General features: G+C 41.9%; 2 protein-coding genes across 2 annotated transcripts in view; both read right to left on the bottom strand.

Moving 5' to 3' along the window:
* Positions 1-765: 765 nt before the first annotated feature.
* Positions 766-12,039, bottom strand: LOC124133517 (protocadherin Fat 1-like). Its single transcript, XM_046497927.2, has 27 exons — positions 11,929-12,039; positions 11,455-11,772; positions 11,150-11,332; positions 10,864-10,986; positions 10,328-10,648; positions 9,959-10,144; positions 9,649-9,780; positions 9,112-9,435; positions 8,621-8,800; positions 8,175-8,480; positions 7,691-8,023; positions 7,294-7,416; positions 6,867-7,064; positions 6,439-6,603; positions 6,088-6,291; positions 5,793-5,924; positions 5,504-5,625; positions 5,128-5,267; positions 4,639-4,788; positions 4,313-4,476; positions 3,831-4,055; positions 3,415-3,608; positions 3,194-3,262; positions 2,333-2,605; positions 1,854-1,953; positions 1,325-1,458; positions 766-1,151 (listed from the first exon to the last, which is right to left on the bottom strand). The coding sequence occupies exons 2-27, from the start codon at positions 11,749-11,751 to the stop codon at positions 1,103-1,105; spliced, it is 4,827 nt and encodes a 1,608-aa protein (XP_046353883.2). The 5' UTR covers positions 11,752-11,772; positions 11,929-12,039; the 3' UTR covers positions 766-1,102.
* Positions 11,914-25,669, bottom strand: part of LOC125371610 (protocadherin Fat 4-like) — a 35,708-nt gene continuing 21,952 nt past the window's right edge. Inside the window, exons 55-96 of the mRNA XM_048401027.1 lie at positions 25,260-25,574; positions 24,991-25,173; positions 24,754-24,876; positions 24,296-24,604; positions 23,982-24,164; positions 23,695-23,847; positions 23,225-23,410; positions 22,929-23,054; positions 22,633-22,815; positions 22,394-22,516; positions 21,919-22,236; positions 21,589-21,774; positions 21,339-21,476; positions 20,901-21,209; positions 20,600-20,782; positions 20,364-20,486; positions 19,935-20,249; positions 19,634-19,822; positions 19,376-19,501; positions 19,080-19,262; positions 18,824-18,952; positions 18,492-18,674; positions 18,244-18,378; positions 17,917-18,108; positions 17,610-17,732; positions 17,303-17,485; positions 17,045-17,167; positions 16,713-16,895; positions 16,287-16,625; positions 16,066-16,185; positions 15,771-15,956; positions 15,527-15,655; positions 15,222-15,404; positions 14,982-15,113; positions 14,344-14,529; positions 14,043-14,162; positions 13,578-13,760; positions 13,323-13,445; positions 12,725-12,916; positions 12,455-12,583; positions 12,158-12,340; positions 11,914-12,045 (exon numbers count right to left, since the gene is read on the bottom strand). Coding sequence (XP_048256984.1) covers positions 11,914-12,045; positions 12,158-12,340; positions 12,455-12,583; positions 12,725-12,916; positions 13,323-13,445; positions 13,578-13,760; positions 14,043-14,162; positions 14,344-14,529; positions 14,982-15,113; positions 15,222-15,404; positions 15,527-15,655; positions 15,771-15,956; positions 16,066-16,185; positions 16,287-16,625; positions 16,713-16,895; positions 17,045-17,167; positions 17,303-17,485; positions 17,610-17,732; positions 17,917-18,108; positions 18,244-18,378; positions 18,492-18,674; positions 18,824-18,952; positions 19,080-19,262; positions 19,376-19,501; positions 19,634-19,822; positions 19,935-20,249; positions 20,364-20,486; positions 20,600-20,782; positions 20,901-21,209; positions 21,339-21,476; positions 21,589-21,774; positions 21,919-22,236; positions 22,394-22,516; positions 22,633-22,815; positions 22,929-23,054; positions 23,225-23,410; positions 23,695-23,847; positions 23,982-24,164; positions 24,296-24,604; positions 24,754-24,876; positions 24,991-25,173; positions 25,260-25,574 — 7,542 coding nt within the window. The remainder of the gene's footprint in view (positions 12,046-12,157; positions 12,341-12,454; positions 12,584-12,724; positions 12,917-13,322; positions 13,446-13,577; positions 13,761-14,042; positions 14,163-14,343; positions 14,530-14,981; positions 15,114-15,221; positions 15,405-15,526; positions 15,656-15,770; positions 15,957-16,065; positions 16,186-16,286; positions 16,626-16,712; positions 16,896-17,044; positions 17,168-17,302; positions 17,486-17,609; positions 17,733-17,916; positions 18,109-18,243; positions 18,379-18,491; positions 18,675-18,823; positions 18,953-19,079; positions 19,263-19,375; positions 19,502-19,633; positions 19,823-19,934; positions 20,250-20,363; positions 20,487-20,599; positions 20,783-20,900; positions 21,210-21,338; positions 21,477-21,588; positions 21,775-21,918; positions 22,237-22,393; positions 22,517-22,632; positions 22,816-22,928; positions 23,055-23,224; positions 23,411-23,694; positions 23,848-23,981; positions 24,165-24,295; positions 24,605-24,753; positions 24,877-24,990; positions 25,174-25,259; positions 25,575-25,669) is intronic.

Raw genomic sequence — 25,669 nt, 5'->3', positions numbered from 1 at the left:
TGTCAAATATGAGAACTTACAATCTTAAAAAGAATATCTCAATTTGTAAAAATGATACTCTCTTTACTAAAAAATAAACCACTATTGACATTTGATCACATTGTATTTTTGTATATATGTATGTTATTATGTTGCTTATATACCACAGGCTGGTGGTTTGAGTTAATTAAGAAATTGAATTGAATTGATGTTGAGTAATCCACTCATATAATTGTGTTGTTCTCTGGCGTTGGAGTTTAATATTGGCATTGAATAGATACAATAAACATCTATGTCCGCGTAAAGATCAGAGAGACCGGTGAAGATCCGGGGTAGAGTAGGTCTTCAGCAACCCATGCTTGCCCTAAATGGCGACTTTGCTTGTCGTGCAAGGCGACTAAAGGGATCGGGTGGTCAGGCTTGCTGACTTGGTTGATGCAAGCCATCGTATCCCAGTTGCGTGGATCGATGCTCATGATGTCAATCACTGGATTGTCTTGTCCAGATTCGATTGTTTACAGGGCGCCGCTGGAATATTGCTGAGTGCGGCGTTAACAAACAAACACAAAACGAAAGAGGCGACAACAAGATCGGTTTCATGTCATCGCACCCCGTCGGCTGGATCGTTGCGCATACCATAAACCACTCGACTATTCACCAAGCCTCTGTTATGTTGCTTGAAAGGTTGCCCAGTGCAATACGATATCTTTATCCTTTGTGAGACTGTTCCTATTAATGTCGTAGTAAAGTATAACATCCGCCTAATCAATATCAACACAACGCATGTTTATATTAAAGATTTTTTTATTAAATAGCGGTGTATAAAAAGACATGTGTATAAATATACAAAAGGATTTCATTTGGCAATGGAAAAAATAACTCTCGAGACAGTATGCCCCTCTATATACATCAATATCATTTGTAATATTTCAATCTTATATACATTTGTACATATCTACAAATATGATTTGTACATCAATACATCTGATTACGACTATTGTGTTTTCAACACCAATGTTTTTTTATGTGCAAAACATACAACACATTTCTTTGATTAGAGGACTCATAATATGGGTTGTCTCCGAGCTGTGAAGTGCATCAAGTCGAGTAGGCCAGTCTCCTTTTACAAAAAGGTAGTTCCTTCTATGAAGCCAGTTTGGTGTTCACGGGGACTGAAACATAAAACAGATATATTATATATATGTTACGAACGTAAGACGAAATTTTGTTTTTTAAATACACAAACTTTTTGGGGGGTAATAAACAAACACACAGAATAATCCCACGCCCAGTTCACAGATGGGAACCAAACCTTTAATAAATCAAATGGTTCACGTTTTTTCACCTTTGGTAAATAGGATTGCGTGTTGAACCTCTTCCGTGTGTGCCTGGAGGTCGGGGGGTGTCTGCGTCAAAGTTCATGTTAATCTCGCCAAGCTCCTGCACCGTCTCGTCAGGGGGGACATACATGTTGAGACTCTGTTGGAAGAATAAAGTACATGATCAACACGTATCCATGGTAACGCTACAATCATTCATTTGTGTGACACAATAATGAATCTTCCCAACAAATTTGTTAATTTTACTGAAATTGAATCAATTTTATACATAAATAGTATATACATAAATAGTAATGTTGCTCTCATTTGCATTCAATTCCATTCTTTATAAAATACTGCCAACAACGAACGACAGGTGATATTTCAAATACGTGAAAGCGACAAAACCCTTTCATAGTCATAAGATATCTCTGCTTACAGCAGAGTGGGTCGTACGATTCTGAGCATGTGTTAATGAATCATACACATTCGCTGCATGTGCTGTAAATAGTTAATAGTAGTTGTAATTTGAATATGTAAGTGTTATCCATTTACCTGGGTTTCATATTCTCTGAGGAAGCTGGGTGGTTCTGTGAAATCGGGGTTGGTGAAGTTGGTGTGGTAGATCCTGACCCGATGCAAATAGTTGGTGTACCTGGACAGATAGAAACATTACTGTAAACTATTCTTCAAATATTCATAATACATCTGTTTCGACATATTTGGAGACACACACAGTCTGTGAAAACATCAGAATATATTCAGTGAGTGAGTATTGTTTTACACCGCTTTTAGCAATATTCCAGCAATATCACGGCGGGGGACACCAGAAATGTGCTTCACACATTGTACCCATATGGGGAATTTGGCCGGGTCTTTGGCGTGACGAGCGAACGCTTTAACCACTGGGCTACCCCACCGCCCCAGAATATATTCAGTGATTCGTTTGTTTAAAATATACACATCACCGTAAATGTTCGTAGATCACATTGTTAGACTATAAAAGTGTATTCTGTGTTGTGTTCTTTACTAACCTTGACCATAGATTAAGCAGAATGATGATTCCAACGATGCTGAGGACGATGATGATGCCGGCGAGAGCCACAAACGCTGCCCAGGGGTCGTTCATCCACCATACGTAGGACTTGGTAACCTGTATCGCACCACCGCCTAAAAATGCCGAACTGCGCGACATCATGTTAGCTTCGTATGGTTTGCGGATCATGGAGACGAAGCTGCCTATCCGTAGAGCAGATTGTTTCACACGTGACAAGATGGCCTTGGATTGATCGCTTTCCGATGTAATGCTGTAAATGAATAATAATGTTGTCAATTGTGCGTTGATTGTGAACATGTGCCCCCACCGCACATTTCTATTCACAATGAATGTTAATTGCCCTCAATATATATTACTTGTAGTGCCAGTTCCGCTTTGTGTTAGGAGGAAATAGTTCATATTTAATGAAAATATGCCTCGAAATAGAATACCCTGTAAACATAAGCGACACAACCCTTTGCTTAATCATAAAAAAAATAATTAAAAAAGCAGAGACTATGGTACGACTTCGACTAAACCATCAGCATGTGCTTACGAATGGCTATCACAAGAAGGGGGCACGGGTGGCCCAGTCGTCTAAGGCGCCGCGATTCGCTGTGCAGAGTTGCGTCCCTTGGGCATGCCAGAAACCCATGATTGTGGGTTCGAATCCCAGTTCGCCCTGATTATGTTTCTAGGTCTGTCAGCACCATACCCGTACTCGTGGTAAACGTCTGAGACCTGCATCACTTCGGGTTTTCCTCCCACATTAAGCTGACACGCCGCGATATCACTGGAATACTGTTAAAAGCGGCGTTAAATCCAACTCACTCACTATCGCAAGAAATGTAATACTCACATGTCCATATCAGTGTTTTCTTCAAGACGGAAACTGTCGCCGTTGACTACTACGAATGTGATATCCGTTCTGAAAACAACAATGACCTGATTAGACACTCGTACATCTTTGAATAAGTCAAGGTAAGATGCATGTGTTACTGCTTATTTGATAACTAGTTATATTGATCTTTCCCTTTGGAAACAAACAAGAGGAGACGGAAGAGAGGAGTATCATCCTACCCAGTGATGTCCAGGTCCAATAGGCTGGCCCCTACTGCTGTAAACAGGCGGCCTTGGATTTTCTCGATAATAATAATACGTCCAGTGACATTTTGAAGTGTTTGTCTGTAGAACTCGATCCTTGGGATGACCTTTTCCGGAGGGGTGCTCGTCAACACAAGAATAAACCGGTTCTTGTCTTCAATGAGGTTTACCTGTAAAAGATAGCCTTAATTCATTAAGACATACAGCCTTGTACAACAACTATATATCCGACATCTGAATACCAAATATTCGCTTACAGAATGATTTTGAATTCAAAGCATTAATTTTGAAGATTATTTACATTATGGAATGTGATATAATGGACATAGCGATGGTTGTCAAGACAACAACACTATAAAACGCTATCTTAATAACCCAATGTGTTTACTTACGTAAACGTTTGATTCCGACTGTAGCGGTTCTGACGTCATGGCGTTGTCCTTAGCCGTGACCTTGAACACAAACTGGCGGGGGAAAGCCTCTTCGTGGGAGAAGTCCTTTGTGGTATAGATTTCCCCGCCATAGTTGATGTAGAATGGCACCTCATTAAACAGCCCTGGGACAGGACCAAGTGAATAGGACACCATCCCGTTCGTACCCAAGTCTGGATCAGAGGCCTGGTGAGGAAAGCAGTGCGTTACTATTTTGGACATGTGGTCATTATGATTTATTATAAATATCTAAACCATACCGAAAACAAAGACGGGATTCAGAAAATTTTGGTTTAGAAAAACATACATTTGATTAAAAAAAGGTACTATAGAAACACATTACTTATATTATCTTTAAATAGAATATCAAAAGAACTAAAAGAAAGGATTTTCCGGCTTACCAAAGTTCCTATGTTATAGATACAGTGGTGCGTGAAACATACCTGCACTTGTGTGACTCTGCTGTTGGGGGGAGCGGCTATACTTATAGCCGTCACGTACGCCTGCAGGCTAGCGACGGGATACACGGGAAAGTGGAAGGATGGAGCGTTGTCATTGACGTCCGTCACCGACACCAATATGTTGGTGTACTCCCATGTGTTGTAGACTGCAATAAATAACAGAACATCAATTAAAGGGGACTTCAACTAGGAAACTGTTAAATTGAGTTGTATTAATCGAGTTTTAATTTAATTTAATTTTAGTTAGACAACTATGGGAGAAAGGTGGTGCCATAATACAATTGAGGAAGACGTATGTGCTGACGTACCTGCGTTGTTGATCGATCGTTTGCTTATGGTGGACTGGTGACGTACTCCCACGGTAATGTTGTAAAGGCCTCCCTGCTCTCGGTCCAAGTTCCCAATCATGTATAACTCGCAGTTCTTCCCGTCTCGGGTTGTGCGAACACTGAATATAGCTACAATGGGAAAACAGAGAATAATTTAATATGTAACAATGGGAAAACAGAGAATAATATAATATATAACTAAGTAGTAATAAAACTTTCACTAAATTGATCATTCATTATTATGTCTCAAAGCTTCTGTTTTTCTGTGATAAGTTTCTGGAATGGTGTTACTGAAGTCTTTTGGGGCGGCCGGGTAGTCTGGTGGTTAATGGGTTCGCTCGTCACGCCTGAGACCCGGGTTCGATTCCCAACATGGGTACAATGTGTGAAGCCCAATTGCTTGAATAATGCTAAAGGCGGCATAAAACCATACTGACGCACTCACTACTGAAGTCTTTTAACACTTACTTCCTCCAAATTCAGCATTCCCGTTAATGGTGACGATGCGACACTCCACGTTGAGATCAATGTCTTGATTCTCTGTGTCCAGTACTATCAATGATTTGACGCGGTTGCCATCCCCATCCGAGTTCTCTGGTATCACAACGCTGAAACAGATAAAACAGAAGTTATTAACCATTAACAATCCGAATTTTATTCTCTTTGCTCTTTGATAAGACATTCGACAAAAACGAACTAGCAAATAAAAGTTAAATGAAAATTTTAATGGGATCATTTGAAAAGGAAGGATTTACATTTTGAGTATATTGACTTGACACCAATAAAACCCGAGTTGAGCTTTATGACATCAATTGAATAATGAAGGGCCCTTAAAGAGACTTACTAATGAATAGGGGCAGTAAAGCCGAGGATCCTGGGTCCGGTGCTGATGCGGGTGACGTTTACGCGAGCTGGGACTCGGCTACTCAGAGGACGCCAACTCTTGTCAATAGCAATAATGTAAAACTGAAAAGGAAAAAAACATCCTCAATATCCGTATGAAATAAAAATCACAAGAACGATGGCAATAAGATTCTTTTTAGGAATAAGATTCATTTAAAATAATGTCTAACCCCTTTGATAATTGAGTTCACGCCAACTTAAGATATCCCCGAGTCAGGTTTTATACTTACGAAGAACGATGTAACATCGACAGATATGAGGGGGTTCCTGATGTTCACGATGCCGTCGGAAGTGACGTCGAAGTACCGGACGGCTTCGGTGTATACAGGGTCAACAATGTAATCGAATTTTGCGTTGGGGGTCTGAAATGTAGAAAATTGGATTATCTGTTTGAACATTCAGTGACATTTTATATGTCTTTAAAAATCAATCCACTCATTATTTACTGGGACATGATATGAATTGTTTAACATCTCACAATGAATTGCAGACGTTATAAATGTATCAATAATAAAATGAACTCACATTTTGATTAAGAGGTACATCCTTATCAGCATCAACAGCGGTGACGGTGAACAGAGATCTCCCAACCACCGAAGTATCCTCAATACTGGCACTATAGCTTGTGGACGTGAAGAGAGGGGTGTTTATGTTGCGGAGAATGTGGACCTCGAGCTGAGCTGTAGAGGTCTTAGGCGGCAAGGCTCTGTCGGCAGCTTCAATAGTAATCTGGAGAGAAGAGATTATTATTTATTATTTATGTTTGTGTGAAACGGAATGATATCGCTGCAGTCTTTAACATCGTATCTGATGTGGAAGCTGTATTTTCAATTTGCTGCCATTTTGGACATATTTCCACGTTAGGATGCCACTTACATAGAACGTGTCTGGGACACCGTATTTGCTGAGAGTCTGGGCCAGGTATATGTCAGCTGAGGTGGGGCTGATGATGAAGAAGTCGTAGTTATTTGGGAGGGTGTTGCTCTGGAAGCCGGGGAACGTAACGCTGGTGATTCTGTACACTAGCTGGCCGCTAGGCGTCTGGAAGACAAAATTATTATCATTATTATTTGCAGAATATTATTTATTTATTTATTTATTTATTTATTTATTTATTTATTTATTTATTTATTTGTTGTTGTTGTTGTTGTTGTTCTTGTTCTTCTTCTTCTTCTTCTTCTTCTTCTCGTTAGATGAATTATATTAAACTGAAGAGAAGACAAAAGACTATCAATTTGTTTCGTGACATAGTTGTTGTTACAATGATTTAATACTAATCCTTATAACGATCAAAGCCAACTCACGTCACCGGGATCAGCATCTGTAGCCCTGATAGTTGCTATGACAGCCTGCACTGCCGTGTACTCGGAGATGGTGATGTTGTACGATGACTGGATAAACAAAGGGGTGTTAGGATTGCGTCGCACGTTGACGATCACTGTAGCCTCACTGCTGCGGGGCAGGGCGCCTTCACCTGGGTAGTCGTGGGCGCTCACTGTCATCTGGAATATAATTTGTTTGTGGTTATTTCTCACTTTTAATATGAAAGATAATTCCCAAAAGTTAATTACACCATGACATTCCAACATCTGTCAATAGTTGGAAGTAGTTTCTGTCGATGACAACCCACAATCATATTTGGCTCTCACAAACATGTCGCAATCAGATATCGAGTTTGATTTCTGGAAAAGGGTTTTTAGTTCTGTTTTACGATTTGATAGCGAAACTTACGATGTATTTAGCTGTGTTGTCAATCAGGAAAGAGGCGGCAACACTGAGCACGCCTGTACTCTCGTCGACGTTAAAGTACAGGGAAGTGGGCATTGCTGACAGAAGAGTATACGTCACTCGGTCCTGCAATTGAAACATCATGACATTAGACGTGTCAGCAACATCTATAAAACACGTTTGACAAAACACTTTGAAAGGGAAATTGACAATGATGCACATATTGAATTAAATGCTTTTAAGCACTGTTTAGGTGAAATATATTCAGTGCCTCAACCGATACAAAAACAGTTAAATGTTTTGAACTTGATAACTATGATTGAAAACCAGTTAATTTTAATCTGATGATGATGAAGAAGAGAGAAAACTGCATCTGATGATGATGAATTATCACACTTACACCATCAGCATCTGGTGCCTGTACTTGGAGGAGGCTGGTTCCGAGAGAAACATTCTCATCGATATTAATCTGATACACGTCATCGGAGAAAGTAGGACCATTCCGATTCCTCACAACGTTAATTGCCACCTGAACCGCTGCGAATTTAGTTGGGAAGCCATTGTCTGTTGCCAGGATACTGAGAATATAACTCAGGGGTTGGTTGTCGTCCTCTTGGAGGCTCTTTGTTACCGACAGAGCACCTGTTGTGGGGCTAACGTAGAAGAAGTCGCGCACGTACAGCGGTATGGAGTTCTGGGCGTCGATGGTGTACGTTATTCTACCATTATTACCCTGAAATAAACGATCAAATAACTAAAATAAGTTGTTTAATTTTTTTCCGATATTTTTTTCTAATTTTCAAAATAAAATTAATTAAATGTATTCAATTTCTAATTAGACAAATACCAGAGAGAAGTGGATGAATGTGCAGCCATGTACTTACGGTATCCTTATCAGTAGCATTCAGTCGACCCAATGAAACGCCCAGAGGATAGTTCTCCGCCACATTAAACACTAGGTCATTATGGAGGAACCGTGGGGCATTGGTGTTTCTTGTAATGACCACTCTCACAATCACTGTGGCGAAGATAGCAGCGTCCGTCTGTCTGTAGGCACGCACACGAATAACATACGACTCTTGAGTGTCTGTCTTGAACGGCTGGGCCACGCTCAGTAGACCAGTTTCTGGATTGATGCGGAATAATGTAGATGCCATTCCATCACCATTGATCTCATAGATCAACTTATTCTGAAATAGACAATATCAATATGAATCGTAACAGTTCTTATAGTATCTGATAGTTTACGTATGGATGTCGGGAAATAGCATTTCTGTATTAAGTCATGTCTGTTGTAAATTGGTGTTGGAGCAGGGCATTAACAACTTACGTCAAGGGGGTCTGTGGCGTTCAAGTCAATCACGGTGGTGTCTACGGCCGTGTTTTCAGTCAGACTGACGATGTACTCTGCTTGTTGGAAGAACGGGGTTCCTTCGCGACGGATTCGGATGACCACGGTTACCTCTGAGCTCTGAGTTGGTGTGCCTCGATCGCTGGCACGAACAGTGAGCTGTAATGGGAAAAAATAGACTCCGTTAGAGTGAGTGAGTGAGTATGGCTTTACGCAGCTTTTAGCAATATTCCAGCAACATCACGGCGGGGGACATCAGAAATGGGTTTCACACATTGTACTACGTCGGAAATCGAACCCGGGTTTTCGGCGTGACGAGCGAACGCTTTAACCACTAGGCTACCCGACCGCCCCGACTCCGTTAGAACATCAATTTAAAAATATATATGTCAAATTTAAACAATATTTTTTACTATTTTGAAGATTGATAAAATCCTTTGTCGTTGTAATCCATCGCGATATTTTCTTACCCTGTAGGTATCATTGGCAGCTGTAGTGAGGGAGACCCTAGCAGTGACATTCCCAGTCATCATGTCAACCTCAAACAATCGCTGAGCCCCCGATGGACCGATGAGTGTGTAGACGATCTGGCCATTGGGCGTGTCAGCAGAGTCGCTGTCCACAGCTGCCACCTGTAGGATAGGTGACAGCACGGACATGGTCTCGGACACGGTGACGTCGTACTGACCGGGGTCAATGAACACTGGACGTCCACTGTTTCGCTGGATAATAACTGTAGCAGTAGCCGTATCAGATCGACTGTAGGCGCCCAGATCACGAGCAATCACATTAAACTGTAAAGAAAAATACAAAGTGTCAACGTGCATTCTTTTAAACTGCTTGTTCTCCCAACAAAAATCCAGAGTGGGGATTCGCTAAATCGGGTCGGTGTGCCTTATAGAAATATTTCAGTATGAATACTAGGCACCAACAAAAAATGTGCGTATGATTGAATCTTATGACAAAAAATTATACAGTATTTTTTATCAGAATTAAATTCTACTTACCAAATAGGAAGAGGCGGTGCTCTGTGACAGTTCCTTTGTGATTCTTATAATACCACTGAAAGGATCAACTGAGAAGAACTCGTTGGCTGGCGAATTGTTGTCTATATCATATGTGAAGGTATTTTCCGGAGCCTGAATAAACACAATACAAGAACATCAAAACTAGGCAAACTTATGACGGATTACATCATCCATGGCAAAACGAATGGGTGTATAATTTCATTAGGAATTACGCTGACGGTTCCCTATGTTAAGTAAGTTATATTGCATTTAGATATTGGCCGAGATATGTTTTCAAAGGTTGTCTTACCGTTATGTCATCATCAATGGCAGTGACTTGCAGCACGTTTGATCCCACAGGCTTGAAGTCGTAGATAGTTTGCGTGTATGACTTGTTCACAAACACTGGGGAATACAGGTTCCTTAATACTCTAATCTGAACTGGCTCTGTTATGACAATCTCGGGGCTGCTGGTGTCATATGCCGATACCAATAGCTGTGAAAATACAAAAATACAATTAAACAAAGTTAAAAAATTGCTATAGTAACGATTTATAATTTTTTTTATTGATTTATAATGAATCGTGACTTTGATTACTAGATGTTTGACATCATAACTGTTAAAATACCGAAAATTCAGCTGCAAAGGATATTTGTTATCGTAAGATATGCAGCTCACCGTATATTTAGCATAGACATCGGTGTTGAGAGTCAACTCTTGCTTGACCATGATGTTGCCAGTGATCTCACTGATGGAGAAGTATTGAGTGCCGGGGTCGATACCGTCCAGTCGGTACCTCATCAGACCCTTGGCGTCAGGGTCCCGAGCGATGACGATGACCACGCTAGAGTTGACCGGCTGTCGGATGGGGACGTCCAAGACGTATGGGGCGTTGAGGAACCGTGGGGGACCACTGTCTCTTTGTACAGTAATAGCCACGGTGACACTGTTCACTCTGGCAATGCTGGACACACGATTGTCTGAGGCCTCTACTTCGAACTAGAAATGTAAAGAAAATCAGATTAAGTTGATCCTAGCTGTATTTTCTTTACCTAAATTTTGTTCCACTTAGTCATAATGGAACTCAGATTAAGTTAATGTGATTTGTCAGTTTTAGGTAAAATCCAAATACCACTTATCACATTTAATTTAGTAAATATTATTTGTAACATTTAAGGTTTCTGACGTGCTAATAGATGGGGGTATAAACGTACCACAAATTGATTCTTGGTGGTGGTTTGAAGAGATGAGCCAAGGGAGATAACCCCACTGTCTGGATTCAGATAGAACAGTTTCTGTTCCTCAGCAGTGCCAAGATGGGTGTATGTAAGCTTGTCCTGGAAATCATAACAATTATACATCAGAACGTTTGTCATTAAAAGAATTCTAGCTAAATAGTAAATGTTTGTCATTTAAAAAATGGTTGACCATGAAGATGGATGAATATTCTTCTTTGATTTTAATTAATAACACCATGGCGAATAGCACTTGAAGTCTTACCCCGTCAGCATCACTAGCGCCGACCTGGACCAGGGACTGATACAAGGGGAAGTTCTCTGCCACGGATGCTTCGTATCTTGTTGAAGAGAAGATGGGACCATTGGAGTTCCTCACGACCCTTATGCTGAGATCTGCCTGGGTGCGATTGTCCGGTCGTGCGGTGTCGTAAATCTGTACCCGGGCCTAAATTAAAGAAATGAATCAATAAATATAACATCAGACGTCATTACCTGTTCTGTTGTACGAGAAATTGTCTCTGGCAACCTGTTGAAAATTTCCGTGCTGGGTATAGGACAGGGACTTACCGTGTACGCTGTGCGGCCAAGCGTGTCTGAGAGCAGACTGTTCCTGAGGACGATGGCACCAGAAGAAGGGTCGATCTCGAAGAAGCTCTTGGCTGGGAAGACCCCTATAAGCTCATACTTCATGGTTCCTTGGATGTCCCTGTCGTAGGCGTCTGCGGTGAAGATGGTCCCGTTGACAGCGAGATCCTCGTTCACGTCTATGGTGGCGGGGAGGTTGTTGAACTGAGGGGGGTACAGGTCACGGAGGACTGTCACTTGCACGCTTGCCGTGGCGAACTGGCGGTTGCTGGTTGTCATCTCAGTAGCAGTCACGAAAATCTGATGAAATAATAATAATAATAATGATAATAATAATAAAAATAATAATAATTAATAATAATTGGAAAATATACGGACGTTTGTGTGAAAGAAGTGGAAGAGCTAAAACAAATCACTGCCGATACTCTGTATGCTTCAACCTCATACTATACTTACGGTGTATTCAGTAGCCTTGCTAAGATCGCCCGAAAGAGCTTGGGAAACTCGTAGTAAGCAGGTGCTTGCGTCGATGGCGAAAAAGGCCTGTGCGTCCACAGAACAACTTAGCTGAACCTGAAGGGAGAAAAGTTTTGGATTAGTTATCAGCAAACAGAATGCTCTTAAAATATTATTGTGTAGTCTCTTATAAGAACTTGACCAAGACATTGAAATAAGGTCTACTTACGCCGTCGGGATCCGATACGTTGAGTTTCTGGATGTAGGTCCCCACCTCCACATCTTCCCTGAGGGTGACGCTGTACGTGGAGGGACTGAACACGGGCCCGTTGAGATTCCTCAGTACCGTTATGTACATTTCGGCAATGGCAGCTAGGTGCGGCACGCTTGTGTCATAGGCACGGATTCGCAACTGGGATGAATAAACATACAGTGTCAAACATGGTCGAGATCTGAGTCAGGTATAATCTACCAGGCTGAAACAATTTCAGTAGGCGTTTTAATATATTTTTAGATCAATACATACCGTGTAGGACCCAAGGCGGAGATTGTCATTGCGGAGGTTTTCCTCAACAGTGATTTCCCCGGTCATATTTTGAACCTTGAAGAAGCTTGGAGCAGGGTAGTTGCCGATAATTTCATAATACATCCGACCCTGGAAACAGTGTAGATATTCCGTTGAAAAATAACGTTCCAAATAATATATTTATAATGACGGCAGCGATGTCAGACCCTAATTAATATTTTACAGACATTTTCTGAAATGATGTTGATATATTCTTAGACAAAAACATACAGCCAGGTTCTGTCTTGTCGCTTGCACGGAGGTGATGAAGCTGTCGACGGCGATGTTCTCGTTGATGTTGATGGCGTATCTACCATTGTCTGAGAAGACAGGTAGGACGGTGTCGCGGTCGATGCCGATGAAGACTGTTGTTGTTGCAGTGTTGGCAGTGGGGTAGCCATTGTCAGAGACGGATACGGTACACTGAAATAATACATGACAGGATTTAGAGATAACTCAAAACTAGGTGGAGTGTTTTGGTTCATGGAATCTCATAGATTTTAATGCGGTCATTCTGTATATTTGTTTGTGATTTGTTTGTTTGCTTAACGCCGCACTCAGCAATAATCAAGCTATATGACGGCGGTCTGTGTTTATAATCGAGTCTGGACTACAAAATCCAGTGATTGACATCATGAGCATCGATCGACGCAATTGGGATACGATGACATACATCAACCAAGTCAGCGAGCCTGACCATTCGATCCCGTTAGTGGCCTCTTACGACAAGCATTGTCGCCTGTTACGGTAAACATGGGTTGCTGAAGACCTATTCTCCACCAGGATCTTCTGGGTCTCATTCTGTGTTAATGACTTATGAAAGACTTACTGTAAATGAACTATCAGCCGTGTCCACAACTGACTGCCGTAGGTACATGAATCCATTATCTGCTCCAATATAAAACACGGTGACGCATCGCTCGTCGCCGCTTATATCGTAAGTAAGACGATCCTGAAACAAAGAAATGAAATATGAATGTTTGATTCATAATTTGTGTTTTCTATATGATCAACGATTATATTTCTGGACAATGCATGTACCAATTCATGAACTGACGCTAGCTTGTTTTGTAACACTACTTACACTGTCGGCGTCGTTAGCGACGACATTCAACAGTGATGTCCCAATGAGCGTTGTCTCGGAGATCCGTGTGGAGTAGGACTGTTGTTGGAAGCTAGGGCGGTTGACGTTCCTCAGTATAGAAATCTTCACATCCTCCTCGGTGTACAGGCTAGGATTGGCGCTGTCGACAGCTCGAACACGCAGCTATAAAACATCAAATGATGCCAATTAAATACCAAGAATAAACTATCTGTTACCATTGCGTTAAATGGATCAAGGATATGTCATGCTATAACGTCATACCCATTCGTTAGATGGGTGGAGGGATGGCCAAATGTTAAAGTGTTCGCTCATCAAGACGGGTTGGATTTCCCACACGGGAAACAAATTTCTGGTATTCACCGCCTATTGCTAAAAGAGGAGTGAAACCTTTTCCACGGACGCCCATTCGTTGGAAATTGCTTGTTATTTTTGTGATATACTTACGACATAGTTCATAGCGCGGTCATTTCGGAGGTCGCCTCTCACGACGATATTGCCACTTGATGTAACAGTGAAGAAGGTTGGTGCTGGCGGAACTCCCATCACACTGTACTGGATTGAGCCCTGAGAAGGTACAAAAAGTAGGATCAGGTCACCATGTTATACAAGTAAGAAAATTGCTTAGTTAAAGCAAGAATAAGAGTTATTTACAATTGAAGAAATAGCGAGTGTCGAAACTTGCCTCCCCTTTTAAACTTGGTGAATTCGCAATCTTAAACAAGTTCAGACTAAATGTATGACCTACCTGTCTGTCCTGGTCGGTGGCGGTGACGGTGAATATTGCCGAGGCGTTGGCGGCGGTCTCGGGGATGACAACAACGTATGGGGATTTCTCGAACCGAGGGGCAAACTCATCCCTTCGTACATACACGATAACCTCCGCCCTCGCCTCACGACTTGGTCGACCACTGTCTGTGGCTCGGACCGTCATCTGCAAGTGAGAATGTGGCACGGATAAACATCGGCTTTAGATTCAGTCTGTGCATGTGTTCCTTTTTTATTTATAATCAGATGTGTATCGGGTTCCTCATAATGATATATTTTCACATATCTAAAGAGTTTGGGAAAAAATAATTTTAAATAAAAATAATTGAGATTAAAAATCATTTTTAGTTCGAGACAGCACACATGTTTTGTTAAGTAATAAAATACCTTTGAAAACAACGTTTTCTTTTTAATAATTTTTGACCACTTTTAGAGCATATTGCAACCACAAAAACGTGCATTTGTTCAAACGAAAACATACAACAAAAAAGTTCTTGAAAAGAAAAACAAAAGTTGTCAGTACATTTACGAAAATGTCAAACTGTTAAACTTCAGACTTCTTTCAAGCCAAAATTCCTATTCCTACTTTCCACTAAAACATCCAATTAGATTACTTACCGAAAACGTATTAGCATTTGATGCAGATAGTGGTTGTCTAAGGAAAATAGCCCCAGTTGGTCGCTCAATGAAGAAAAACGAAAGTGCAGATCCCCTGCTGTTATCAGCCACGATGTCATAGGAGATGGTGTCCTGAAAAAATCGTTAATAGTGTCATTAAACATTTAAAGACAATCTTGTTAGAAGAATTCGTAGTTTTTAATGCTGGTTTTTTCTTCCAAGATGCTTCGGTGCACTTACCCTATCAAGGTCCGAAGCAGTCACGTTGAGAACTGGGACCCCGAGAGGGTAATCTTCGTCGACAGTCTGAGAATATCGGGTCTGAGTTAAGGTTGGTGCGTTCAGATTGCGTCCGACGGACACCAAGACATCTGCTGAAAGTCTTTGAGCAGGGACCATGTTATCGTAAACAACCACTCGGAGCTGAAATTTAAAAAAAAAACAATTTGTGAGAATAATCGTTTAAATAAATCGGTCTTTTCATGCATGGAGGGTAACATATGTCTATCAGATTGATTTACCTTGTGTCTACGAAAAGTACTTACCGTGTATTCTGTGCGAGCGAGGCCATCATTTTTCAACGATTGTAGTATGGTGATATGGCCGGTCGCGTTGTTAACACCGAAAAAGCTCTGTGCTGGGTAGAATCCTACAGCCTCGTATACAAGGGTGCCCTATAACAAATACACAAATATTTAATATTTTTGTTTGAACAAAAAAAAAAAAACTCTTTATCAATTAATTAAATATGTTTCTGAGTAAATGTTTCATGGAAACTAAGAAGCATACCCTTTGGTCGTTGTCGACGGCGGCTACAGAGAGGATGGTGTCGTTGACAGGGCGCGTCTCGGCAATGGTGACGGTGTAGGGAAGACCAACAAACTGGGGTATGAACTGGTTCCTTCTGACAGTAATTGTCACCGTCGCATCGTTGCTACGTTGAGGGATACGGCTGTCACTTGCCCGTACCAACAACTAAATAAGGAGAAAATAAAATTAGAATATGTATATAAATCACAAATATTCATTTCATCTATTAATTTAAAAAGGCGGTATTATTTCCTCAGATGGAATTAGAGCCTACCAAAAAGCTGCTTTGGGCTGCTGATTCAAGACTCTTCGTCAGGAAGATGACGCCAGTGTCTGGGTTGAGGTAGAAGTAGTCGATGAGGTTGGAGTTTAACATGCTGTAACGGATCTTGTCCTGAAAGAAAAATTAATATAAAGCACCAAGTCCTCTTCAATGTAAACGAGTAAATATTCGAAACTCTTTGTTTACCGATTTTATCAATTAAGTACACTTACGTTATCTGCATCCTCCGCAGTTACGTTGAAAATTCGTTGTCCTAGAGGGAACTCTTCCGGCAGCTCGATAGCATATGGTTCCCTGATGAAGATAGGTGGGTTGTCGTTCCTTGCGATGAAGATGGTGATGATGGCTGTCGCTGACTGAGACATGAACGCTGAGTCATGCGCCTTGACACGGAGGACATAGTTCTGGTTCGTATCTAGCAGTAGGTTGGAGCGGACTGTCACAACACCCGTAGTTGAGTTGATGGCGAAGTAGCTTGGCGCCGGGGCATCACCGAGAATGTCGTACATGACGGTGCCCTGAAATCGAAAGTCTGTGTTAATTTTCGGTTTCTGGGGAGTCACATGCTTAATTGTTGAAACTACGTTACACATAAAGCCGGTTTACCGTTATCAGAGGAACCAGGAAACAATGTATACCTGTTGGTCAGAGTCGATGGCACTGACACTGTAGACTGACGAGCCAATCGCTGTTTTCTCTGAAGTACTGAAGGAGTAGGGTCCTTGGACAAAGCGAGGAGGCTGGCTTCTTACAACGTTCACAAAAACTGTTGCATTGGTTAATCTGACGGGATTACGCTGGTCCGAGGCTTGCACGGAGATCTGCAAAAGGGCAAATAAAGATCACATTTTACCGAAGGGTTATTATACTGAAAGAGGTGGAAGTGAAGACGTTGTCTTCTTGGACGTATGACACAACAACGTCTTTGCATTTTAAGTTGACTGAGACCTTTTGAGAACATGGTACCTACCTGGTATTGGTTACTTGGGTTTTCATGGAGGGCTTTCTTAAGGAAGATGTCCCCTGACCTGGGCGAGATGTAGTAATACTGCATGGCCTCAGTACTTCCCACAATAGAATAGACTGGGGCATCCTGGAACAGGAATTGTCACATTGGCAACTTGCTTCATTTACATAAATTCACACTTTACATGGAAGCATGAACTTAATCTGCAATAAGACTACGAAATTATTGCCGTGTATTGTATCAATGGTAACATCGACTTACCCCATCAGCATCAGTTGCAGTGACGGTGATGATCTTGGATCCTACAGGAGTATATTCCAGCAATGACTTGGCATACTCGTTGGTGCTGAAGATGGGGCCGCTGGGGTTACGCACGACGTTGATGCTAACGGTGGAATAGCCGATGTTGGTTGGATAGAACGTGTCAAAGGCTTGTACACGAAGCTGGAAATAACAATGAAAATATGTTTTCATAACCAATGGTCACATTTGGTCTCATTTAGAAGTCTATTATTGTGTTGGTTTTATTTTCCGGTGGTTATATGAATTGCTCTACCCGTTTACTTACTGTATATTGAACAAGGCTGTCCTGGATAAGTGGTGTTTTGACAAATATTGCGCCAGAGGCTGAGTCGATTCTGAAGAAAGCCAGAGCTGACCCATCTCCGATCGCTTCATACACAATAGATTCCTGCAATAAAGCATTAAGGTTTAGTTAATGGTTAAAACAAGGTCTCATCTCATATTTGAAATTGCATCATATTTAAAATCTTATTTCAAATATAATTTGAAATTTTGTTCGGCTCTATTATAAGTATGATATCGGTATTATGTTTTACTGAAGTTGAAGTCATTATCATGTATATAGCTCTTACCCTTCTGTCGTTGTCAACTGCCTGTACCACAAGAAGAGGCTGCGTGGAGTTGACATCAGTATTCTCAGTGATAGCGATGACATAGTTCGTCTGAGTGAAGAGGGGTGTGAACTGATCTCTCTCTATGGTGATCTGGACGGTGGTTGTGCTGAAGAGCTCAGGGAAGGCTTGGTCGCGGACTTGCACAGTGAACTGTAATTAAAATCATTACGTAATTAAACATGCTTATAACATGTTCCTTTCATGTACCCACACTGTGAGTAAGTGAGTTTTAGTTAGTAATTTGTACATACAAGTTTTCGGACTTGAATAATAGTAGTCACTTACTGTGTACTGTCGAGTGTTGCTTTCTGTGAGTGGTTTTCGAACACTGATGACGCCTGTTGAGGCACTCAAGAAGAAGAACTGAGCTGCGTCTTGACCAGTGGCGGTGGACTGTATAATCTGGTACATCGGGATGTCCTGAAGAAAGACAAAGTTCATTTACTACATCGTTGTCATTACTGTAGCTTACTGTAAACCGAACCTTTTCACTGAACGAGTTGAGAGTTTGGGTGATATTTCTGGGAACTTACCCCGTCCGCATCAGTAGCGTTGATCTGTATGACACTCGCTCCCTGGGCTGTTGACTCGGGGATGGTCACAGCGTACAAGCCTCTGCGAAAGATGGGGGGGTTGGGGTTGCGGATGATGTCGATCAACACGTCCTCGGCGACACGGATTTCAGGACGCAAGACTTCATAAGCCTCTACTCGTAGCTAGAAACAAATCGTCCCAGTTAGATACAGAGGATGTGTGTGCATAACTTCTTTAATATTGTCCACACGTTAATATTGAATGGATACAAAACATAATGTTTTTGGTTCAATAAAACCATCTTTGATCGTCGCTCACTACAAACACTTACCACGTAGAGAAGGGTCTTGTATGTATCAATCCCAAAGTTGTTCTTCAGAGTTATCTCCCCACTATTCGGGTTCAAGGTGAAATATTCGGTCCCAGGGAAGTAGCCGACTAGGTCATACCGGATCTCATTCTGAAAAACAAAAGTGAAAGGTTAAAAGTCACATTGACAAATGTATTTACGTTGTGAATTTTACAGTTCTAGCGAAAGCATGTTGAAAAAGGCCCTTAAAGATGAAAAGGTCAGGTGGTCTACTTACGTCGAAGTCTGGGTCGACTGCCCGCACATTGATGACAGATGAATTGAGGGGCCTGTTGATGTCAATGGTAGCTCTGTATGGTGTGCTAAGGAAGACAGGCGGGTTGTCTGTAACACGGACTATTATGATCCGAACTGATGCTTGAGCAAATCGACCTCGGTTGTCTTCTGCCTTGAGGTTGATCTGTTGGCGAGAAATAGTTGATGTGTTATGTATATTCCTAGATACATTCCTAGATTCGGGTCGGGTATTTCGAATGGTCAAATGGAATGTCAATACTAAGGTTGAGTACTTACAGTGTATAGGTCAGAGGTTGCTTCACTGAGGGTTTTCTTGGTGCTGATGATGCCGGCATCGCGGTCAAGGAAGAAGTACTGAGCTCCACTAGATGTGGCGTTCACCAACTGGTACGTCACAACGTCCTAAAACGTCAACATAGATAACATGAGCAACAAAGGCAGGTGAATAATATCGGTCTTCGAAACAGTATCATGATGTCTATGTAACGCTGTTTAGTTTACTGATCCCTTGTGGGGCAATACCCTTCGACTTACCCCTGCGTCTTGATCGACTGCGGTGATTTGGATGACGTTAGTTCCAATGACGACATCTTCTGACACCTGTGTTTCGTATGTCGCGGATGGGAGAAAAATAGGCCCGTTTTCATTTCGAATAACAACGATCGTCACATCACTTGTGGCTCTCGTTGTTGGATAGGCCGTGTCAAAGGCGACCACTCTCAACTGAAAAACAAAACCCAGTCGTTTTTTAGAAAGAACATTCCGATTATCATTACAGCGGGTAAGCGGTCGAATGGGATTGACAGGCGCCTGAACAGCGTGTGCAGCTACTTACTGTATAGGACGTGAACAGGAGGCCATCTGTCAGCAGGCTACGGGTGATTCTGATCTTCCCACTGGCTGATTCAACATTGAAGAAGGATGTTGCGGGGTAAACCCCGACGGCTTCGTACTGAATAGACCCTTTCAGGTCGTTGTCCCGAGCACTGACAGCGAGAATGGTGGAATTGACCTCCTGAATTTCGGGTACGTTGACAGCATAGGGTGCTCCCACAAAAAATGGTGCACTATTGTCCCGTGTCACAGAAATCAGTACCAGGGCAGAAGCAGTTTGTTCCGGAATTCTCTGATCTGTGGCTTTAACAGTGAGCTGAAACGTACAATATAATTTTGAATATGGGCCAGAGAATGTAACCGTATTATTAATGGCATGAAATGGCTGGATTGTTTAAATATATCAGATAATGATGCAGACAGAACCTACCGAGTATCTTGTTGCTGCGGAAGCTGAGAGAAGTTTCCTGAGAGAGATGAGGCCATTGTCGGGGTTGATGTAGAAGAGATTCTCGTCGATTGATAAGGACATGAGAGAGTACCGGAGAGTATCCTGAAAATATCACAAAACGTATGATGTCATTGACTTTATTACAGATATTGTTGAAAATGAAGCCAAGCCTTTCGGAAGTATTTAATATTTGATGTATTGTTATAATAGCTCACCCCGTCGGAGTCCACGGCGGTGGTGTTGATGAGGCTGTCGCCAAGAGGGTACGTCTCCGACACTGTCACCTCATAAGGATCTCGGAGGAAGCGAGGTCCACTTGGGTTCCTCAACACACTGACAGTTACATCAGCTGTTGTCTTTCTCTGGGGGTGTTTGTCATCGTACGCCAATACCTGGAACTGTTCAAACGATTATTCGAATTAATATACATAATAGAACAATGTACACGGAACTGGTGGGGAACTTGAATGTCTGTTTCAATTAAATATTCATGCAACTAGCCTTTAGTTTACTCACCACGATTTGAAGTCTGCTGTCGAGGAGTAGACTCGATCTGAGAGTAATCGCCCCTGATGCAGGATTGACGTCAAAGTAGGCACTGCCAGGAAGCACCTGCTCATATACAATCTGACCAATCAGATCTTGATCTATTGCTGAGACGTTGAGAAGGGTATTCTGGGTGCTTGGCTCTGTTGCTTCGGGAAGAACGATCTGGTATGGAAGGTTTTGGAAAACTGGGGAGAACTGATTCCTAATAATGTCGATGCCTGCTGAGGAGTTAGCACACTGTGTGGGAATACCGTTGTCACAGGCTCTGAGGAATATCTGCAAGAAAACAAAATACTGTTACCTAAATGAAAATTATATTAATATATGTATGTCACATATTAAGGGAGAATTATAATTTCTGGTTAAAGATGCTTCCAAGGTACAATGTATATGTAATATTCGTACCAGAACTTGGCTGACGTCGTTGTTGAAAAGAGACTCTCTCAGGGTGATTATACCAGTTTGGCGTTCAATGTAGAAGTAAGGAGTTTTCAGACCAAAAGGCATTGACGTTTGACTCAGGATTTCATAGGTCACAGTATCCTGCAATAAAAGAAGATAAATATTTAGGTAATGAAACCATAAAAACAAATGAATGAAAAAGACTTAGTTTCACTTTTAAGAACAAATATTTCCTTAACGTTTGAAGACTTACATCAGCATCCCTGTCAGTGGCCGTGACGTTGAGAACACTAGTCCCCGCCATCATGGTCTCGGAGATGATCTGGATGTAGGCGGACTGAAGCCATTGGGGTTTGTTAGGGTTCCTCAGTACAATGATATCAACTGTTGACGTTGCTCGTACCATTGGACGAATTGTATCATAAGCAATTATCCGGGCCTGGAAAGACAAAGACGTACACAATATACATGACATGTAGGAGTGAAGATCGTCCGCTATTTCCGAAGTTTGATATGATTCTCGTTAGAAAATGAGACAGAAAACGTGTGTCAAACAATTTCCATTAGTAAACTTAACACTTACCACATATCTGGATGCTCTGAGGCTGTCACTCTTCAAGCTATCAGTTGTGACAATACTCCCAGTTAGTTTGTCCACGCTGAAGAAACTCTGGGTTGGATAATCTCCAATAAGTTCGTAGTTGATGGCGCCGAGAAGGTCACCGTCCTGTGCGGTTACGTTGAAGACGGTACTGCCGACGGGAAGGACTTCGTTGATGACGGTGCTGTAATCCTGTGTGTTGATGAAGAAAGGAGAAGCCTGGTCTCTGATGACGGTGATGAGGGCAAGGACGGGCGAGCTCTGTTCAGGGTTGCCCTGATCTCGAGCTATGATCGTCATCTGATGATAGAACAACATGTGGATATATTGAAACCTGAACAAAGTACAAATATTCATTAAACCTTTTTTAGTGGAAGGGGCTTTCCTTTCACCGTCCTTGAGTTATTGATATATTCCGAGAATTCCGTAAAATTAATGATAATCGCTTGTTACACACCCTATAATCAGATCTAGATGAGGATGTGAGCGGTTTCTTGATGCTGATGAGGCCGGTGTCGCTAGACAGGAAGAAGTACTGGAGGGTGTCATTGTCGCCAGTTGCTTCGTAGATCACTCGGTCCTGAAAACAAACCAGTACAAATGTCAGCAATGAAAATAAAAAATGTTGAATCAATGTGACATAATCCATGTCTTACCAAATACGATAGTGTTGGTGAATAAGGCATGATAACTTACCCCGTCAGCGTCCGTGGCAGAAATCTGCATTATGCCGACGCCTACACCAGCTGTTTCGTTGATGATGACGCGGTAGGGGGACTGTGTAAACTGAGGTGGGTTGATGTTGCGAGTGACCCGGATGTCCACAGTTGCGGTGGCGATCTCGGTCGGGTAGGCGGTGTCAATAGCTGTCAATCTCAGCTGAAACATACGCGGTAAATATGATACTATAGGGACTGAATCGTGTACATTTGTTGTTTAAAATGTATATATTTATATCTCAGTTGGGTATATGTCAATGTATTCACACTTACGATGTAATTGAAATTAGCATTGTCTGTCCTGAGGTTGTTCTTCAGTGTGATGACGCCGTTGGTAGAGTTGATGCCGAAGTAGTAGGGGCCGATGGTGTCGCCGATCATTTTGTACTCGAGTTCTTCCTGGAAACAGATTTTTTATAATTTAAGTATAATTCAATTTACTGTAAACCTTTATTCTTGGGAATATCGTTTCTTATATCATGTCTAAGTTTTTCATGCCCTTTAGTCATTGCTAATAGCCAACACTGTATGTAATCATGACAACAGTATTCACGATTCTATACACTTACCACAAGGTCTCTGTCAAATGCCGATGGTCTAAAGACAACAGTGCCTACAGAGGTGGTCTCCGCTAGCCCGGTGATGTACGGCGTCTGTTGGAACACAGGCAGGAACTGGTCTCTCTCTACGTTGACGACGACGACGGTGAACGACTGCTTCTCATTGTCTCGCTGATCACGTGCTCGGACCAACATCTGGAACAGTAATGGGCCAGATTAGGAAGGAAAACTTACAAGCTCCGAGTGCAAAAGGCGACTATGCTTGTCGTAAGAGGCGACCAACGGATCGGGTGGTCAGACTTGCTGACTTGGTTGATGTATGTCATCGTATCCCTATTGCGTAGATCGATTCTCGTGATATCAATCACTAGATTGTCTGGTCCAGACTCGATTATTTACATACCGCCGTCATACAGCTTGAATATTGCTGAGTGTGGCGTTAAACAACAAATGATTCAACAAATGGTTTTTAAACTTACCGTGAATCTGGCAGTGTCGGTCTTATCGTCTGTTAGAGGTTTACGGAGGTAGATGACGCCTGACTGTTCCAGGATGTAGAAGTACTCTAGGGCCAGGAGGCTGTTGGATGCACCGGCAGTGTTGTCTATTTCCAAGTTGAATCGCAGAACGTCCTATAAATCACAAGAGCATTTTGTATGAAACATCTGTGACATCGAACCAATGTGCACTTTCATTTGTAAAGACTATCAATATATTGTGTTTATGGATTGTCAAATGATCTTGAAACTATGAAATGAATATTTACCCCGTCAGGATCGCTAGCCATGACTTGTTGCACTACAGACCCAAGAGTCTGGTGTTCTGGGATCGTGATCTCATAACGGCTGCTTGTGAAGATGGGAGAGCTGGGGTTTCTTAGAACCTGGATATTCAGCAGGGCCGTGGACGTCTTCCCGGGAGATGCGCTGTCAAAGGCGGCCACACGCAGCTAAACGAAATATATGGTACAATGTAGTAAATATTTGTTTCTAAAACCATTTCTACATTTCTTAAGTGTTTTAATGAAATCATACAATCGTATGATGAAAACTACACTTTCAGAACATATGAAACACTTACAGCATATTGAGATGCGACATCGTCTCTGATGTTGTTGCGGACGGTGACGATTCCATTTGTTTCGTTAATATTAAAGTAATAAGGAGCTTGCAGGTCTCCGGTAGCCGAGTACACAATGGTGCCCTTGATGTCGGAGTCGATGGCGGAAACGCTGTACACTGACGTTCCGATAGTTGATGTCTCAAGGACAACCGTATCATAGGGCAGTTGGACGAACTGGGGTGGAGCCTCATCGCGGATGATGTTAACGATGACGTTAGCTGTTGAAATCCGTTCTGGATTGGACTGGTCACTTGCGATAACGTTGAACTGGACAAAAGTAACAGAGATATCAGAGGGTGGTCAGAGATTACATAGAGTTTGTTTTAATCGTTATTGATTGTCAAAACCAACATAAATATAAATGAGTATTTGTAGTTATTGGTAATTTACATCAACAGTGAGAATATTTTACTTACTCTAAACTGCCGATCAGTGACAGACAAAAGGTTTCTCCTCAAGGAAATGTAGCCAGTGTCTTCGTTCAAGTAGAAGAATTCGTTGTCAAGGGTATCGCCGTTTAGACTGTAACGGATGACGTCCTACAAAAAAATAAACCACATTTTAAGATGATTCTATTCAAACTAATTTCAGTTTTTGAAAATTGAAAAACAATGCGATAAAAGCAAAATGGTTTTCACAAAGTGTTATCTTACGTTATCCAAGTCAGTAGCGTTGACATCCACGATAAGCGCCCCGAGGGATGTGTCCTCGTCTATCTGTCGCTTGTAGACTTGTGGGTTGAATGTAGGACCATTGGGGTTCCTGTTCACAGAGATGGTGGCTGTGGCGGTAGCCCTATTGTTGGGGTACACCGTATCAAAAGCAACCATTGTCACCTGCAATAAAATAATGTCAATTATGTGTTGTGTTGATATGATGTGTAACATCCGACTTACAAAAAACGCCAATTCGTCCTACTTACAAAGTACGTGTTTGTCAGGAGGCTGTCAAATGCTAGTGATCGCTTGATTGTGATGTCACCAGTAGCAGCGTTGATCTCGAAGAAGCTTGGAGCAGGATAGTTCCCCAGGATGTCATAGTGGACATCTCCTTGTAAGTCCTGGTCAGTGGCGGTAGCTCGGATGACGGTCATGTTGACGGGCGACAGACGCTGGACAGTTGCCTGGTAAGGGGTACGGGTGAACACGGGAGCGTAGTCGTCCCTCTTGATAGTTACGATCACTAAACAGTTGCCGAACTTCTCCGGGACACCCTGGTCACGTGCTCGTATTGTCAGCTGAAACATAATTATGGCGATTTAAATTAAGTTATTTAAATTTAGCCCTTTTACATTTTTAAGTTATTTTCTCATATTTTCATCAACTTGAGTAG

Source organism: Haliotis rufescens, unplaced genomic scaffold, assembly GCF_023055435.1.
Source record: "Haliotis rufescens isolate VD_foot unplaced genomic scaffold, xgHalRufe1.0.p SCAF_20, whole genome shotgun sequence".
NCBI lineage: Eukaryota > Metazoa > Mollusca > Gastropoda > Lepetellida > Haliotidae > Haliotis > Haliotis rufescens.
The sequence above is the reverse complement of the archived record's forward strand: the minus strand, read 5'-3'. Positions and strand labels throughout refer to the sequence as shown.

Coding starts and splice junctions, on each gene's coding strand:
- LOC124133517 (XM_046497927.2), bottom strand. CDS start 11,751: ATGACAACCAGCAACCGCCAGTTCGCCACGGCAAGCGTGCAAGTGACA. Junction 3,263..3,414: donor TTGGACCTGGACATCACTGG/GTAGGATGATAC, acceptor TGTTGTTTTCAG/AACGGATATCACATTCGTAG. Junction 1,954..2,332: donor CTGCTTAATCTATGGTCAAG/GTTAGTAAAGAA, acceptor CTATCTGTCCAG/GTACACCAACTATTTGCATC.